At 42.7% G+C, this 17,332-nt stretch overlaps 1 protein-coding gene across 1 annotated transcript in view; it reads left to right on the forward strand.

Annotated features, from left to right (window-relative positions):
• The window catches only part of THEMIS (thymocyte selection associated), a 78,032-nt gene that overhangs the window by 18,397 nt on the left and 42,303 nt on the right, over positions 1-17,332 (forward strand). The window contains exons 3-4 of the mRNA XM_044424924.1: positions 1,680-2,138; positions 7,566-8,620. Coding sequence (XP_044280859.1) covers positions 1,680-2,138; positions 7,566-8,620 — 1,514 coding nt within the window. The remainder of the gene's footprint in view (positions 1-1,679; positions 2,139-7,565; positions 8,621-17,332) is intronic.

Below are 17,332 nucleotides of genomic sequence, written 5' to 3' on the forward strand. Positions count from 1 at the left end.
CGCCTTCTAATCTTAGGAGCAGCGACCCTTTTCCAGGCCATCGTTGCTGCAGTTACCCAGTGCCTGCCACCCCCACTGCCTCTTTCCCCCCAGGCCTGCTTTTCCCATGTGTTCACAACTGCCCCAACCACCAAACCATCAAACAAGGATGGGGGATAAGGAAGACATAAGGAACTCCCTCCCTCCATCCATGCATCCATCCAGATTAGTTCTACCTTGTCTTTAATGACAGAACTGTGTCACCTGTACAGCATCCCAGAATTATTTCCAGATACTCAGGATTTAAAGATAGTATTATGATGATTATGGAGAGGGCAGTGAAGAGTGTTCCAGCTCCTTTCACGCTTGCATTCAACTCTTCTCCAGTGAGCATTTGGAGAGGGTCTTGCTAAATGCCCTCTTCATACCTACAGACTGAGCTGTATCAGTTTTCCCTGGAAAAGGCAGGTGGCTACATCAGTGCACCTCATAACACCTTGAATAGCCACTCTGCTCAGAAAAGAGGAAGGAAAACACACGGGCTCCAAAGGCCACAGGCTTGGTGTCATTGCCAGACCCGATCAGTGACAGGCTGGCTTGTCCTTTAGTATTTTATCAGCTTAGTGGTGTTTCTGCCTTATCCTAAAGCTCTAGCTAGAACTGCCATTCTGCAACATCGGTTTGCCTGTAGAAGCATTGATCCCCAGAACACCTCTGGCTCAGCCCCATAGGTCTCTTTGGGGATTCTTGAAACCCACCAACCCTCTGGGGCTTTCTGTGGCACATGGTTTAACATGAGTGGCACAGGCAACTCTACCAGGAATACATGTTCACTTTCCCTGATTTCCTTTTGGAAGTGGCAAACTCTGGAATCCAGGTGGGCACATAGGATGGCCAACTGTCCTGATTTCCAGTCCTCTGTTTGAAGGGGCTCCAAGCCCTGGAAATTATTTAAATTACAGCAATCATTTCTATATTTCTACTATGCATCTAAATTAGCATGTGACAGTTTTACCCAAACCTATACCTTGTTCTGTGCTCTTTTTTGGTGACGCATTACTTCTACGTTGGCAATGCATTTGGCTACCCTGATAGCCCTCAGCCTGACGCCAAAGACCTCTGTGGGCGACGCATTCAGGCGTTCCGACAGGAGCAGCCTTTCTGTCTCCTGACAGCTGATTGGGCAGGAAGAAAGGGGAAGAGGTGGTCGACGCCCCTTTGGTTTTGGCTCCTCTCACCATTAACACGTGGCTCCCAACAGATCACACTGTAGTAATGCATCCTTACACACACACACACACACACACACACACATGTTTCCCTACTACACACTCAAAGAGATTATTTTTAAACACTACTCTAAAGGATGGTTCCAATGCAAGAGAGCTAAACATATATGTATAGATACACATATGTATATTGCCATGTTTACAGTCCTCTGGGTGAATTCTTTCTGCTCCAGTGGTTTAATTAACTGGTTGGTGATGTTTAAATAATTAATAGTTAATTTATGGGTTTGGGTTTAAACAGTTACCATTCTGATAGTTTTGCTTTAGAATGGCCATCAGCTCTAAGCCAGTAAGTTCATTTTGAGTACTAATAAAGGAAAATAAATTACAAATATGAAAGTAAATATCTCTACTTTTCAGTGCTTGCACAATTTTAAGAACCCTGCCTTGACTGAAATGTTTCATTTAAAGCTCTTTGCAGGATAGTGGCTGATAAAACACCATATGCTAATGTTGAAGAAATCGTGCGAAGAAATTTGATTGGGCCCACCCCGTTGCAACAGCCTTGCTTCTATTGCTCCAAGGATGTAAAAGTAGGAAATCTGACCATCGAACAGGGGGAGAAGATCATATTTAGCTCTGTGGAAGAAAACAACAGGATATTGACAGTAAATTGTGAAATCATCCGGGATGGCAAGGCACAGTCCGTTGTCTTGCCACTTTCACAAGAAGGAGACTTCTATGAATGGGAAGATGACCAGCTCTACACCCTGAAAGAGGTCGCTGAATGGAAGATCCCTAAGGGCAGAAGTCGGAGTGTGACATTTAGCCATACCTGCAGTGCTGCTGACTCTACCAGATTGCTTTCTATGGGCTGCAGTGGTTGTGTTGTTCTAGCACCGATATATGCAGTACAAGCAGTGATGAAATGTAAGTGAATGACTATCAGTGTCAAAAACCTTTGCCGATTAGCCTTCATGCGCCTGATTCAAAAGTTATTTGAAATATGCAATTACAAGGCGAGCGATCTGAAGCTTTACCAGGTAAAGTTGCCAGATGTGGAGTCTGGAAGAAAGGGTTTCCATTTATGTATTTCAATCCCAGACAAAATTGATTGCATACATTTTACATGCATATGTACTACACTGTTTTATAGATATGACTCAGCAGTCCAGGGTGTGCGCGCGCATGTGTCTGAGTGTGTACTATGGAGATCTCAAGTTAAAATAGGGAGAAGAGAACTGAGAAAAAGTATTGTAATTCTGGAAAGATAATTCCCTGTTTTGGTCCACTCAGCTGCACATAGGTAGAAGTGTTTTGCATGCATGCTCTTGATATGACATAGCTGTATTGCAGGACCTGTTCATCTGCAGTTAAAAGAATCTCAGAGAATATAATTTTTTATGAGTTTCTGGAACAGTCTTCCCAAGTCTGGAGTGTTCCGGGCTTCCTAACTCCCACCATCTTCAGCCAATAGGGCTTTTGGTGACGCTACAGAGTTCCTGCCAGCCAGTATGGACAACGCAGGTGTAGGTGACCCAATAGGCTGAGTTGTGTCAGTGTAGATAGAATTGTGCCAAAGGAAGGAAATATTATTTGAATCTATTTACATTTTTGAATCTCTTTTAATATATTTGCATCCCCCATCCTGATCTTCAGCATCAGTTCAGCAATTTTCACATTCTCCAAGAATCCCATTTTCATTCTCAATCTCTTTTTCCAGCTCCTTTCAACAAGAAAAGTTCCATTTTAAATGGGAAAAGTCCCCATTTCTTCCATTTCTGCAGGTGTTTTTCAAAGGTGTGTAGTGACTAAGACTCTAAGTGCTTTTAAAAGGGTACTTTTTAAATGAGATTGCAGTTTCAGAATTTGCTAACATTTCCTTTTTAAAACATTCTTGTTCACATTTAAAATCCTGAATGGGGCATGCCCAAATTTGTGATTTGTGAACAGAAACAAGTTTCGGTCACATACAGTCTCACTTACTTTGTAAGTGGCAGTTAATGTGCCAAACTGGTTTCCGAAGGTTAGCACTTCAGACTGTGGGTAGGTTCAAGTGGATAAATGTTCCTCCATGCAATACATTCATAAAGAAGTCTTGACTCTTAAAAAACAAGATATCGAGGAGAGTAGCTGTAGTCTAGCCTTCTTCATGATAGGCTTAAGACAATTTAAGGAAATAACTGTTATGTATTTTTTATGTTCTTTGTTAAATATTATGGTTTAAACTGAAGCTGTGAAGTAAGCATTTTCCCTTGCTTTTCCTTAGTTAAATGGTAGCAAATCCTTTGTGAACACATAATAAAAGCAAGCCTATTTTTATAAATCCATTTAATGTGATGTCTGAAGTAGGCAGAGGGGTTTTTTTTTCAATATAGAGGGGTTTGGGGGATCTTTTAAGTGGCCTTCTCGTTCTTTCAAGAAAGGGTTCTCTCATTTGTCCTAGTGCTTTTTCTATTAGATATTTTTTGTTCCCTTTGTGAAAGCTTTTTTCACCTTCCTTTGCCCTTTTCTATTTTTATATATTTAGCTTTGTGCTTGGCAGGAGGGATGGGGGAATGAGACACGAACATCTAGAATCATAATTCTTCAAATGGGAACCTTCTTTCCATGTGGAAATGCAGGAGGTAGTTGTCAACTTGTAGACAAAGATACAGAGCTCCTGACTGGTGAAATTGTGCGGGTCTGGACAGCATAACCTAGTCTGTGGCACAAGCTGTGCAGGGTGAGGTCCATCCTTCATGGTCCCATCATTGTGCACAGCAAACCTTGCTCGCCCTCAGCACACCTGTGGGCATCCTCTGTGACACAGCAGGAGGAAGGCATTACCCACCCTATTGCTATTTTGAGCTCCACTGGGCTTGCTACAGCCTGGCTGCTGCTTTCTGCCCCCCCCCCCTTACATTAGGATTGCTTATGTCAGGTGGGAAGTGAAGAGATGCTCCTTCAAAGTGCCCCAGCAGCCCCTGCGGGCAGCTTGCCTCCCAACCCTGGCTGCCTTTGTGAACAGCATGAACTCAGGCCTTCCCTTCTGGCCCTTGGACACCAAAACACCAGGCACTCTCCCCGCAATGAAGGTCTTCCTTGGCATGTTGCAGCTACAAGGCAAACTAACCCACAAAACCCTTTAGTAAGCTGAAAGATAAGCCTCTGCTCGTGATGACCCAAACTGGGACCTTCTCCCCAAAACCCTTCCCTTTCCATGTGGGCTCCACCCTCAGAGTGCCTCCTGCTGAGAAGGACCAGCTGGCGAGACCTCTGCAACTTAGTGGCTTGTCTCTCCCGACGCCCCATCATGGGCTAGGCACCTGACATGGCAATGGCTCTCCATCCTCCACTTCTTTGATTCCTCCTTTCCTGGCCCAAACAGCTCTGCCCTCAGGGTCTGCCTGGGAAGCGGTGGGCCGTGACCCTGAGGGTGCTTCAAAGGCCTTGTCTCTCCCTGAATGTCCAAAGCTCCCATCCCCGATTCTTCAAGGCCCCTTCTTCAGGAATGGTGGTCTAGGTCACTCACTGCATGAATCCTTTCAGGCTTGCCATGCGTCCCTCCACTTTTCCTCCTCTCCTCCCTCTGAGATCAGCTATTTCAGATCTGGATGCCTTCCGAAAAGGGGCTTGTGGGGAAGGCAGGGATTCTGCCTGGAACAAACGTGGGGCCATCTCAGGCAAACTGCCCCCCACTTTCAAGAGCACTTTCAAGAGCACTACTTGGCTGAATGAGGATTGCTGATCTGACTTCACAGCAGGATTCAGAGAGCACAAGCAAATAAAAATAAGAAATAAAAAAGGCAGGGAAACCACAGTGAACTGAATAGGGCTTGCAGTGGTAGGAGCCATGGGCAAATGGTACTGGAACTATTGTTGGCTGCCTGAACGTGGATCATGGAAAGCCGTTGGGAAGCCAGTTTTCACAATTTCAAAAGGAGGAAAGAAAAGAAGAGGGCTGGGGTGGGTGAGCCTGCAGTGAGCCTAAAGGGCTGGCCACAGGCCGGCCCATCAGCCAAACCTAAGCCACCCTGACAAAACACTGCATGTTGACATGGCAGGACGACACACCCCGGCCTATAAGCATTGCATGGTTTGCTTGTCATGAGAAGCTGGTCAATCTACAGGGAACTTGCTTGTGAACCAGTTTTCACTTGGTCAGGGTTTTGGAAATGCAGTGGGAGCATATATGCATCCACTAAGATAAACAGCACAGGGATATCTTGCCCATGAATTCACACTTGGTGTGGTTCGTCCTTCAAGAACCCAGCACTCCAAGTTCAGCTATCACAATTGCAGTGGGAAACAGCAGGTGTACAGGAACCACATTTTTAACCACAGTGTGTTTACTGTAGGTTGTTGATGAGGTGTGAAGTAGGTCTCTTCCTCCAGCTTTGGAAGATGCTTTCATGTTCACAAAGAGCAGTTGACTGTTATTACTGCCATATACCTACCTTACTGTTTCCTCGTAGGCTGCAAGTAGAGGTTACATTAACCACCCATTTAATTCCCACAGCTTCTCTATAACGTGAAGGATAGCATGAATGTCACACCATTCGGTATTGTCCTTCCCATTGGTGTTGCTGTATGTGTGTGACCAAGTGTGTGTGTGTGTGTGTGTGGAGAGAGAGAGAGAGAGAGAGAGCGGCAGGCAGGCAGGCAGAACAATATATGGAGGAGGCTAGTCATGATGGTGCTTTGCTGCCTCCAGTAGCAGAAGCAAGATGGCTCCATCTGCCAAGTGCTGAGGAACCCAACTGGGGGCCTCCTGCAGGCAGGTGGATGGCCACTCCATAGACACCACGCTGGGCTAGCTGCCCCTCGGCCTGGTCCACCAGGGTTCTTCCTGTGCTTGGATGGACATGGCAGTTGAGGCTTCTCTGCATTAGGCTTCTGAGCAGTCATAGCCTGCTGCTTTACTAAAGTTCCTGCTTTTGGGTTTTTTAAGGAATTAAGATCAACTTGTTTGTAGCTCTTTTGACCCCCAGGGTTTTTCTTTCTCCGCTTGTGGCATGATGAAATTGTGAAAATTCATCCTAATTTTTTAGCCCTTTAATAGTTCATTATCCTCTTTATTAAAAAGCCCCAAGAAGCCCAGGAAGCGTGGGAGATGCTCTGGTGGATGACAATGACATGCAAAGCACCCACAAGCTACCATGGTCAAGGTATCAAGATAGCACAATGAATGTCTCATGAATTGAAGCCCCTAGAGTCAAACAAGAGAAACATGATGTTCAACAGGATTCAGGAGGGGAAGGAAGTGGGCTTTTTAAAGATACACACATATATTCCAGAGAAATACCTACCTCTGCCATTAGATTTAAGTCCCCACCCCCACCCTGACTTTCCATCCAGGTTGAATGGGTCTTAAATTAAACATCCAGCTATTTGTCAGATGAAATAAAGAGCGATGTTTCACAGCTTGGTGTCCCTATGTGTGTTTCAGTGCTTTTTCTGTTTCCAGTCATAGCCATGTGCTACACTGTGCAACATATAAACTACAATGAATATTTTCTAAAGAGCTTGAGCCATGTTCTTTCTCAAAGCAACTCACTGTCATAGGCTGAGCGATTTGGTTTGTGAACCATGGAAAATGGATATCCACATTTTCTTTGATGCACTATATGTCTGAGGCTGCAACAGCAGTCAGCACATGCTTTATTATAAATCGTATACTTACCGTTAAGAGGAAGTAATCCATTTTTAGCTGATATGCTCAGGGTGAATACACTCATCTTCTCCTTCAGCTTCAGTACAATTGCCTTATTCTTTGCATAGCTTATAGAAGAGGTGGGTTTGTTACAATTCTTTAGTATTGTTGATCGCAGCAGCCTTGCATGGAATGGTCTCATGAAGACCCTGGAATGTACCATCAATGTGTACAGAAAGTGTGTACCAGCCTTTCTTAACCTGTGCCCTGCAACTGTGTTGGCTCCCACCTGCTATGGCCCGTCTGGGTAGTGATCATGAACTGTGGAAATTGTGGTCCAAAACACCCGGAGTGCGCAGCACTGGGGAAGGCCAATAGGTACTCCTTCAATAAAAGTGTTTTACTAAGTGCAAGCCACTATTTCTCAGGTAACACTCTCTGCAATATGGGCTAATAATAATGTTAATAGGTAGGTCAGTGTTAATGTGTGTTCATGATTTTGACTATTACAAAGCATGCATACTATTTTTATTATTTCTATTGATAGCAATGGGTAAACTACAGATATGTGCTTTTACAATCTTGTACCAACAGTGGAAGAGAGAATGTCATAGTTATTGAAAATATTTGCAATTTTAAATAATAGGCTTTTAGTCTGTTGGCACCACCCTTTGGCCTGAATTATCCATTGACCTGAATTTTGTTTTTTTTTACCTTTTCAGTTCAAAAAGAGATCGTTCAATTCCTTTCTGATTTAGATGTTGAAGTCAAAGATGTAACGGACTGTTATAATGTTAGCACTTTCCTTCAGCCAGTATCAATGGAAGATATACTGGAAATGATGTGCAAGGAATTTCCAGTTGTTGTTGCAGCAATTGAAGGTTCCACTGGAAATAAACACTTTGGTAATTTATTGTGTCCGGGTAGAGAAATTGTAGTTTACAAAAAGTGTCTGGCAACAAGAATCTTAGCATCTGAAATCAAGAGCAGTTCCTACAAAAGACACTTTTTAATTCCTACCAGCTACCAAGGGAAGTTCAAAAGAAGACCCCGAGAATTTCCAACTGCCTATGATCTAGAAATAGCAAAGAGTAGCAAGGAGAAGCTTCATGTTATAGCCACCAAAGCTTTTGAGTCTCCTTACAAGGAGCTATGTTCTGTTTCTGCTGGAGACCAGTTCCTCATTCCCCAGCACCAGACAAGTGAAGATGTCAACCTGGGAAGGCAGAAAGTAGAGAATGCTTTGGCCTGTGAACAAGTGCTATTGGAAAATAAAACCCGAAAGAATGTACTTCTTCCAGTGTTCATGGAAGGGGGCTTTGTTGAAATTCTCCATGACAAGAGACAGTATTCACTTTCAGAGCTCTGCAAAGACTTCCGCTTTCCATTCAATGTCAAAGTCTCCATAAGGGATCTTTCTGTCCAGGAGGACATTTTGGCTGGTGTATCATGCCTGCAGCTTGAAGAGGAAATCATAGATTCTTTCTTGTTAATCAGCAGTTTCAACAACCCCACAGAAATCTGGGAAGCTCCTGTGCATCGTTTAAATATGTCCTTCCAGTTGCTGAGCAAACATGTAGAAGACATCAAGTATTTCCCAATAAAGTCTACCGTGGAAGAGATAACAGAAGAACAGTATTACATGTTGAGGAGATATGGAAATCAAGCTACAAACCCGCCACCCAGACCCCCTAAAACCCACAGGACAGAAGCATGCAAGATACCTGTTCGCATCCTACCGGCTCAAAGTGATTGTGGTACACCAAAACCTAAAAAGGTAGGAAAAATAATGCATACATAATAAAGAACACATTGATAAATGTCTGCTATCTACCTAACTTTCTTCAGAATAATCTTTACAATAATCAAACTTATTAATCAGGTAGAAATTATCAAAATATTTTATCTCCAGATACCACGGATCACAAATAACTAAGTGTCTCAATGCTGCTGCATAACAATATTCTATCTGGACATTTTTGTGCAACCCATTTTGATTTTGCTTACTATGAAGCATTCAAAAGATGTTATATACTATCAATCTGTTCTGTATTATATGTCACTTATGTAATTGTTGAGAACCTGTTTTTATTTTGTCTTGAATACATTGTTCAAGGGCTGAACAAGGGTGTCATGGATAGGGCATCTGAAGATTCTCATGCAAAGGGCTGCTATGAGTTGAAGGTGACTTGATGGCATATAACAGCAAAATACATTGATAGACAATATTGATAGTAGTGCCTCCAGACATTTCCGACTTCCACTTGTATGAGCCCTAGCAAGTATGGCCCATGTCTGGAAATCATGGAAGCTGGAGTCCTAAACATTAGGCGGGCAGCCTGTTTAGACAGGTCTCATCACACTAAGAGCGGTAATCCAAGGTCTCAAGCAACTGTGCTTCCTAGTCTCGCTGCCCAAAAGGGATTTTAACTGGAAAGACCTAGGCTGGGATTTGGTTCTGCTGTACAAAGCATGCATTCCAACCCTTCAATGAGCGGTGACCCTTCTGAAGTAATGGACATAAAAGCAAAACATTTGAGGTGATAAGAATGTTAAAACTATATCACCACATTTTAGCAGGAAAACATCTTACAGTGCTATACAATATGATACGGAAAGGGTAAATTAATGTAGAGTTTCAGATTTACCATGTTAAATCATGTGAAATATACCTTGTGGTACTGTAATTGGCAGTCCAAACCAGTCAATACACATCTTTTTAAGTATAACGTTCTTATCATTTTCAGCCCTGTTTTCTCCCCTGTAATCTTGAAAATAAATGCTTTAAAATGGGTGTTGACTCACAAATGCATTCCCATCCAGAGTATAATATTAAGGAACCATGCTCTGAGAGAAATGGGAGGGAATTAAATTTGTGGGTATAGACAGGATGCAATCCGATCTGGATGTCTGTAACCCTCAGAAGCTGGAGAATTGCAAGCATCCTAGACAGGCAGGGAGGTGGCCCGGCATTCCTCCCACCCTGGAAAGGATTTGGATGGCTGGCTGATTTCTGCTGAGTGTCATACATGAGGGGAGGAAGCTGAGGCTCTGCCAGGATGCACAGATCATGGTGGGTGTCTGTCTCTTCCTCTCCCTGCCCTCTCAGTCCCTTCTCCAAGGTACCATGGGCAACTTGTACAGTTCTTTCTGCACTGCCAATGAGAGGGGGATGCTCCAAAGGGCCGTGATCTAGGGTTACTCCCTGGCACATTCAGAGCCACAGATCTTTCTTTGCAAAAAGTTCTATACTCTCCAAAGGGTTTTCCAGGAGCACCATCACCCAGAATGAATCACTGAGCATGCACAGAGTGGATTGTTGAATCCAATCTAGTATTCACTTCTAGGAACCTCTTTATAAGTATGCTTGGGCCCCATTCCTTTGGGAGGGGCCTTTTGGGAACAGGCATGCCTCCTCTCTGCACACCAGTCCTCTAACTGGGTAGCCCTACTGTTGTGATGTAACATCATGGGATGACAGTCATACCTGCTTCGTCAGTCTCTGAGGAACTCCCCTGTTCCCAGCCCCTTCCCAAAGTAACTGTGCATCTTGGTCACCCCCATAGGCTGCCTGAGAACTTTGGTAGTCTGGCCCTGAGTCTGGACTCTCAAATGCTCGGTCCAGCTGGACTCTAGCAGTCATAGAATTGTGCTACCCATTTAAAAGTTAGTAATCAGATACAGAAGATAAAAAGTTCAAATGAATTTTTATTAGCAAGAAATTTGGTCTTTGGAGTTTCAAAGCCTTACAAATATGCATAGTTTTGTTTAGGCCACTCAATCAAAGTTAAGTTGGTCATGTCTCTAAATATCATAGTAGGAGACATGAATCAAAGTTTCAAAGTTCTTTGTGAACACCCTTTTGTGCACTTTTGGATAATGTCCAAAATGAATTCAATGGAGCTATATGGAATGCTAAATCTAAGTTCATGTGACAAATACATACCCATTTGTCATTGGGTTTGTATCAAATAGTTTTTACTCTGTGGCAGCTTACCAAAAATTATGGAAGATGCCTATAGTGTCCATGTATATGGGCAGGAAAATTCCAGTCAGGTGCTGAGTTTGGTAGAAATGGTTTCTTTCTAGGGTTGAATATTGAGGATAAGTGATTTTGCATGTGGTCACATATGCACTGAGTTCATCTGTAACCAACCATTAATGTTTACATAGAACGAAGACTGAGATTTTGGAGTCATTTTATTATTATATAATTATTTTTATTTCCATGGCTAATAACAGAGGCAAAATCTACTCTTCAAAAGAAATACAGAGGAGACTAGGCTATAACTCTTGTCCATGATATACTAGTTTTCTGAGTATACAGTTTCTGATAGGTGGGATAATTAAACCTCTCTCTCTCTCTCTCTCTCTCTCTCTCTCTCTCTCTCTCTCTCTCACACACACACACACACACACACACACACACACACACACACACAATTCTGGAATGGAACAGTCCAAGGAGAGCTAATTCACATAATTTTTCTGAATGTGTAGAACAGGTACAATGCCAATTATACAATAAGGGAAATAAAACATGCAATTTCCCTGTGCCATATGTATTAGGTAGTGGAGCATGCAGAACCAGCCAAGTTAATTGCCAAAATGTGAATGAAGTAGTTTCCCCGCACTTGGTTAGAATACAAAACCATAATAAAAGCATTAATCTTTTACAGTCCAGTGAAACCTACATTGACCTGCTGGTATGATTAGCATGCCGTCTTCAGCAAGGATAAATCAAAATTGTAGTAGCATGGCAATGTTTTCCTGAGTGTCTTCGAAATATTTGAGTTTGGCTGGACACAGCAAACCAGTTTGCCACAGTAGAATTATTTTGGAAATCACGTTGTTTAACAGTGTCCCATAAATCCCCTTTTTAATTATCTATTTAGTTTAGAATTTATGTATTCTAGCAAGTGCTTGCTTCCAAACACCAGACATGAATGCCATTCATATTAACGTTCATTTACAGCCGCTCTTTACACAAAATAAAAACCAAAACAGGGCTTCTTTCCCATCAGTGCTTCAATATCAACATGCAGCCTTGCACATTACAATGCACACTAAATAAGACACACGGCTATTCAGTTGTTGGATCTTCTCTTCTACATCTGTAAAAGAAAATATTTAAAACAGCAGAGGTCCAGCAGGCCCAGAGCTCACCAGGCTGAAGTGCCAGGATCTTTTATTAGCTACGACACCGGTGCCCTCTTCCAGTCCCTCAAACTTCCCTGTTCCCTCCAGGCCTCATGCACTCCTCACAATAGCTTTGGGGGAAGTAGATCTACCAGTAACCATCTGTTGTTGTTGGCAACGGAGTTGTAATGCCAAGTATGTTTGGATTGGATTCTCCTGAATGAGCAATTAAAGCCCATTGGATTTACCAAGGGCCTGCTCCTTCTTGAGAGCAAAACTGCCAGCAGGGGTTTCCTGATATGGATCAAGATGGCTGTCTACATTTCTGGGCCTTTTTTGGTTGGACCTAGAGCCCGTACTTCAACACTTATCCCTAGAGCATTACAGAAGAGCAGCCCTCACCCTGGGCAGTGACAGGTGGCAGAGTACAAGTTGGGCCAGCAGCTTCACTGTGCCAACACTGAGAAAACCTCTTTGTCTAGGTGCAACGAGCTCACTCAGGCTTGTGGAGATCAGCTGGAACTCTTAACTAGGAACTTCAAAGCGACTTGTGGTGAGACACTTGAGGCTGCTTGCAGGGCTAAAAATGGGGCACTCTTATATTTCCAGGTTGCGGTGTGGATCCTAGATGCACATGCCCAGAATAGCTGCCCACTGTTGTGACCTTACTTACTTAGAAAGCTAGTTAACTAGCTAGCTAAACTACTAGTTAACCCCCTGAACACTGCATCAGGTTGAAACCTATGCCAAAATTCTCTGTGTTTTGTGCTACAGTTTCTAAGCCTTGACTTGCCATCTCATGCGGTTCCCTAAGATTCTCGGACAGGCTACCTCCCTCCCTCTGCTACCTTGTTGTCCTTGGCTGCTCTTTGGCCTGCCTGTATCCTTGTTTCAGAGTCATGGGAGATTCACTTCAAGGTGTAAGTCAGCAGTACAAGACCTCAGGCCTGGTGGCCAAATCAAGTCCTTCAGTCAGACCCTCTGGAGCATCCCTGACAGCCAGACACCCTTCCCTGGTTCTGCCTCCTTCCCGTCAACCACAGATTGTTAGAAGTTTCCCAGCTGTTGTGCTGTTTCTCCATCCCCAATCTAAATGGTTGAAGTGCCTCTTCTAAGCTTCTGTTTCGGGCAGTACGTGCTTAAACTAAAATGTTCTGACATTCCCTCTCCCCCATTTCTGATCATACCCATAGCTTCTCCATGATGAAATTCTGCTCTTAGGCTGAAAGATGTTCTATATGCTGGACTAATGAAGCAGCTGTGTGGTACATCATGGCCAAGGAGTGGGCACGGTTAGGAAGTGGAAGGTAATGAGGCAACAGGCTTGGTCACAACACTGTACCCCACATCTAGACATTATCTGCTACTCCAATTCTCTCCTGTCTGTATAAAGCAGCCCTGGCGACACACGTAGTAAGTTTTAAGTGCTTTGGAATCAAAGCATGTGCACAACGCTCTGCCAAACTTGTTTGGGTCAAGGTGGCTTTAAAAGACAGTAGACAAATTAATCAAGGGTGAGGCTGTCCCTTACTACATACTTGTACCATAGCAGTTAAATTTAGAAATGGGATCAAGTTATCACACTAAAGCCAGCAACAGGTTACACTGAGAATTTATTTAGAAAATGCTTGCTAGCTTTAAGAGAAAATGGACATGAAAAAGATAAAATTATCCTTCTGAATAGTTGTGGGGTCAGGCCCATCTGATGAGGAGGAGGAATGAGAATCTGCAGTTGAAAAGGCGAGGCCAGAGATAATGCCAGAGAGTTGCTGATAACCAAACAGTTTCAAATACTGCAGGAAAGTTTAGTGAGCATGCTAATGTGGAGGGAAATGACCAAGTATTATTAATCCCAGGCTGCAGTGTCGGATTATGAGAGTTCACCAGCTGAGAAACATCAGATGCTCCAAGAATTTAAATATTAAGCAGGAGGATATGCCTTCAAGACATGGTTTACTCATTTTGGTTTGGAAATGAGGAGAAGAATTGAGTTTGGAATCAGCTTCTGATCATTCAACCACATTTCCCTACTGGGCAGTATTCTAACATTGCCTGTTTCTTTTGTTAATGACTTCTGCACTGCGCTTCATTTGTACTTTATACCCAGCCTGGCTGGTCAGTGTCAACATACTGAAACCATTTAGTTAGAAAGCCTTGGCCTTGGCCTGCTTGGCAGAAGCAAGAGAAGCAGGACCAAGCAAAAGTCATACTTTCACATTTCTCTCTTTCCCCGCACCAACCACCACAGCAAAACAGCAACAACTTTGTACCCTCTTATCAATAACTTTTCTACCTTATGAGAGATGCTGCAATACCGAGCGGATAGCTGTAAAGGATGCTTCTCTTAACAGATGTGATAGCTTTCAGACTACCATCCTATAATTCCCCTCAGTTGTGAAAGCTGCACAGAATTCAGCAGTGCCAGATTCTCTCTCTCTCTCTGTCTCTGTCTTTAATCTTAAAAGAGATTAGATTGTCAGTGGATTTATACAGAGGTGTCACAGCTCTGTGTAGTGATGGGCACATTATTCTTACTTTAAAGCACACATCCAACATCTATTTAGCCAAAGTGAGAGTTTAACTTGCACACAAAAGAGAACAGATTCCCCTGTGAGTTATTTTGAGCACCTAAGTGAGAATTAAGTGGTGCCCGTGCCTTATGGCAACTGTCTTCATAGAACTGAATTTAACTTTAAATGAGTCTATATGAACTGCTAAAAATCACAGCTGGTATGTCAAAAAAGATTGAACTAAACCTAATGCTCGTCCGTGACAACGGCAGCCATTAAGGTGCTGACAGAAAGCTGTCATCTATATAATTAGTCTGAAATTTTTGCAAATAACAAGTGTGCCAAAGTACAACTTCAATAGCAGGAGAGGACAGTTTTGTTTGTTCTCACCAAGTGACCCGTTGAGGCTACAGGGGAAATTATTGAAGCTACTATTGTCTGACAAAGACACTAAAAAGAGCAATGATAGTGTGCATTCGCCTGCACAGCAAGACATTGCAAGTGGATGGAATAAACAAGGGTTCAAAATATTCAATTTACTGTGTTTCGTTAGGGTTACATAAACAAGGTATCCTGGTGAGATTTTGGTGGTGGGAATGCACTTAGAATAGGGAGAAAGGATGAGCTGTGCAGAAAAATGGACTCAAGGAAGTCTTTTTCAAAATCACCCAATTTTAAATGAAATTTTAGTCCATTACTAGGATTAGGGGTTAGCCCCAGGTTAGGGTTAGGGTTCCAAAAATGAGCTGTTCTGGCAAGATTTTGATGGTTGGAGTGTGGGGATAAAGGATGAGCTGTGCAAAAAAATGTACTCAAGGAAGTCCTTTCCAAAATTGCCCTATTTTCAATTGAACTTTAGCCCTGGGACAGTCTTAGTGGTGTGTGCCAGGGCAGGGTTAGGATTACAAAAATGAGGTATCCCAGCACAATTTTCATGGTTGGAATGTGTTTGTAATGGGGAGGAGGGATGAGATGTACAGAAAAATGTACTCAAGGAAGCATCTATCAAAATCGCCCTATTTTCTATGAAACTTTATGTTCCATAGAACATTTTCTATGGAACTGAAGCCCTATACTAGGGTTAGGGGTGACCCCCATGGTAGGGTTAGGGTTACAAAAATGACCCCCATGGTAGGGTTAGGGTTACAAAAAAGCAGACTATCCAGCATGCTTTTGATGGTTGCTATGTTTTCAGAATGGGGAGAAGGGATGATATGTGCAGAAAACAGTACTCAAGGTAAGCTTTTTCAAAATTGCTCTATTTTCAATGAAACTTTAGCCCTAGGAGAGTCTTATGGGTGACCCCCAGGGTAGAGTTAGGGATACAAAAATGAGATGTCCTGGCAGGATTTTGATGCTTGGAGTGTGTTTAGAATGGGGATAAAGGGATGTGATGTGCAGAAAAATGTACTCAAGGAAGGCTCTTTCAAAATTGCCTTATTTTCAATGGAATTGACTAGTATATTAGGGTTCGGGGTGACCCCCAGGGTAGAGTTAGGGTTCCAAAAATGAGATGTCCTGGCAGGATTTTGATGCTTGGAGTGTGCTTAGAATGGGGATAAAGGATAAGCTGTGCAGAAAAATGTAGTCAAGGAAGACTTTTTCAAAATTGCCGTATTTTCAATGAAACTTTAACCCTAGGACAGTCTTAGGCATGTGCGCCAGGGTAGGGTTTAGGGTTACAAAAACGAGATGTCCCGGCAGGATTTTGATGCTTGGAGTGTGTTTAGATTGGTGATAAAAGATGAGCTGTTCAAAAAAATGTACTCAAGGAAGGCTCTTTCAAAATTGCCCTATTTTCTATGGAACTTAAGCCCTAGAACTGTCTTAGGGGTGTGCTCCAGGGAAGGATTTGGATTACAAAAACTAGGTATCCTAAGATGTTTTTGATGGTTGGAATGTTTTTGCAATGGAGAAAAGGGATGTGATGTGCAGAAAAATGTACTCAAGGAAGGCTCATTCAAAATTGCCCTTTTTTCAATGGAATTTACCAGTATATTAGGGCTAGGGCTGTTCCACAGGGTAGGGTTAGGGTTACAAAAATGAGATAACCCATCATGCTTTTGATAATTGCAATGTTTTCAGATTGGGAAAAAGGGATGAGATGTGCAGGAAAATGTACTCAAGGGAGCCTTTTTCAACTTCGCCCTATTTTAAATGCAATTTAAGCCCTATACTAGGGTTAGGGGTCACCCCCAGAATAGGGTTAGGGTTTCAAAAATGAGATGTCCTGGCAGGATTTTGATGCTTAGAGTGTGGTTAGAATGGAGCTAAAGATGAGCTGTGCAGAAAAATGTAGTCAAGGAAACCTCTTTCAAAATCGCCCTATTTTCATTGGAATTTACCACTATTTTAGGTTTAGGGGTGTGACCAAGATAGAGTTAGGGATACAAAAACAAGGTATCCTTACATGATTTTGATGGTTGCAACGTTTTTAAAATGGAGAGAAAGAAAGATATGTGCAGAAAAATGTACTCAAGGAAGCCTTTTTCTAAATTGCCCTATTTTAGATGAAAGTTTAGTCCTATACTAGGGTTAGGGGTATGCGCCAGCGTAGGTTTAGGATTACAAAAACAAGGTATCCTAAGATGATTTTGATGGTTGGAATGGGCTTGGAATGGGGAGTAGGGATGAGATATGCAGATAAATGTACTCAAGGAAGCCTTTTTTTAAATTGCCCTATTTTAAATGAAATTTTAGCCCTATACTAGGGTTAGGGTATACACCAGGGTAGGGGCCTGTTAGAGTAAAATTTTCTGGTATTGTTTCTTTTTTTTCTGATCCTCTCTCTCTCTCTCTCTCTCTCTCTCTCTCTCTCTCTCTCGCTGATAGGTATATAA

This window comes from Varanus komodoensis, unplaced genomic scaffold, assembly GCF_004798865.1.
Source record: "Varanus komodoensis strain SLA01 unplaced genomic scaffold, ASM479886v1 scaffold1, whole genome shotgun sequence".
Lineage (NCBI taxonomy): Eukaryota > Metazoa > Chordata > Lepidosauria > Squamata > Varanidae > Varanus > Varanus komodoensis.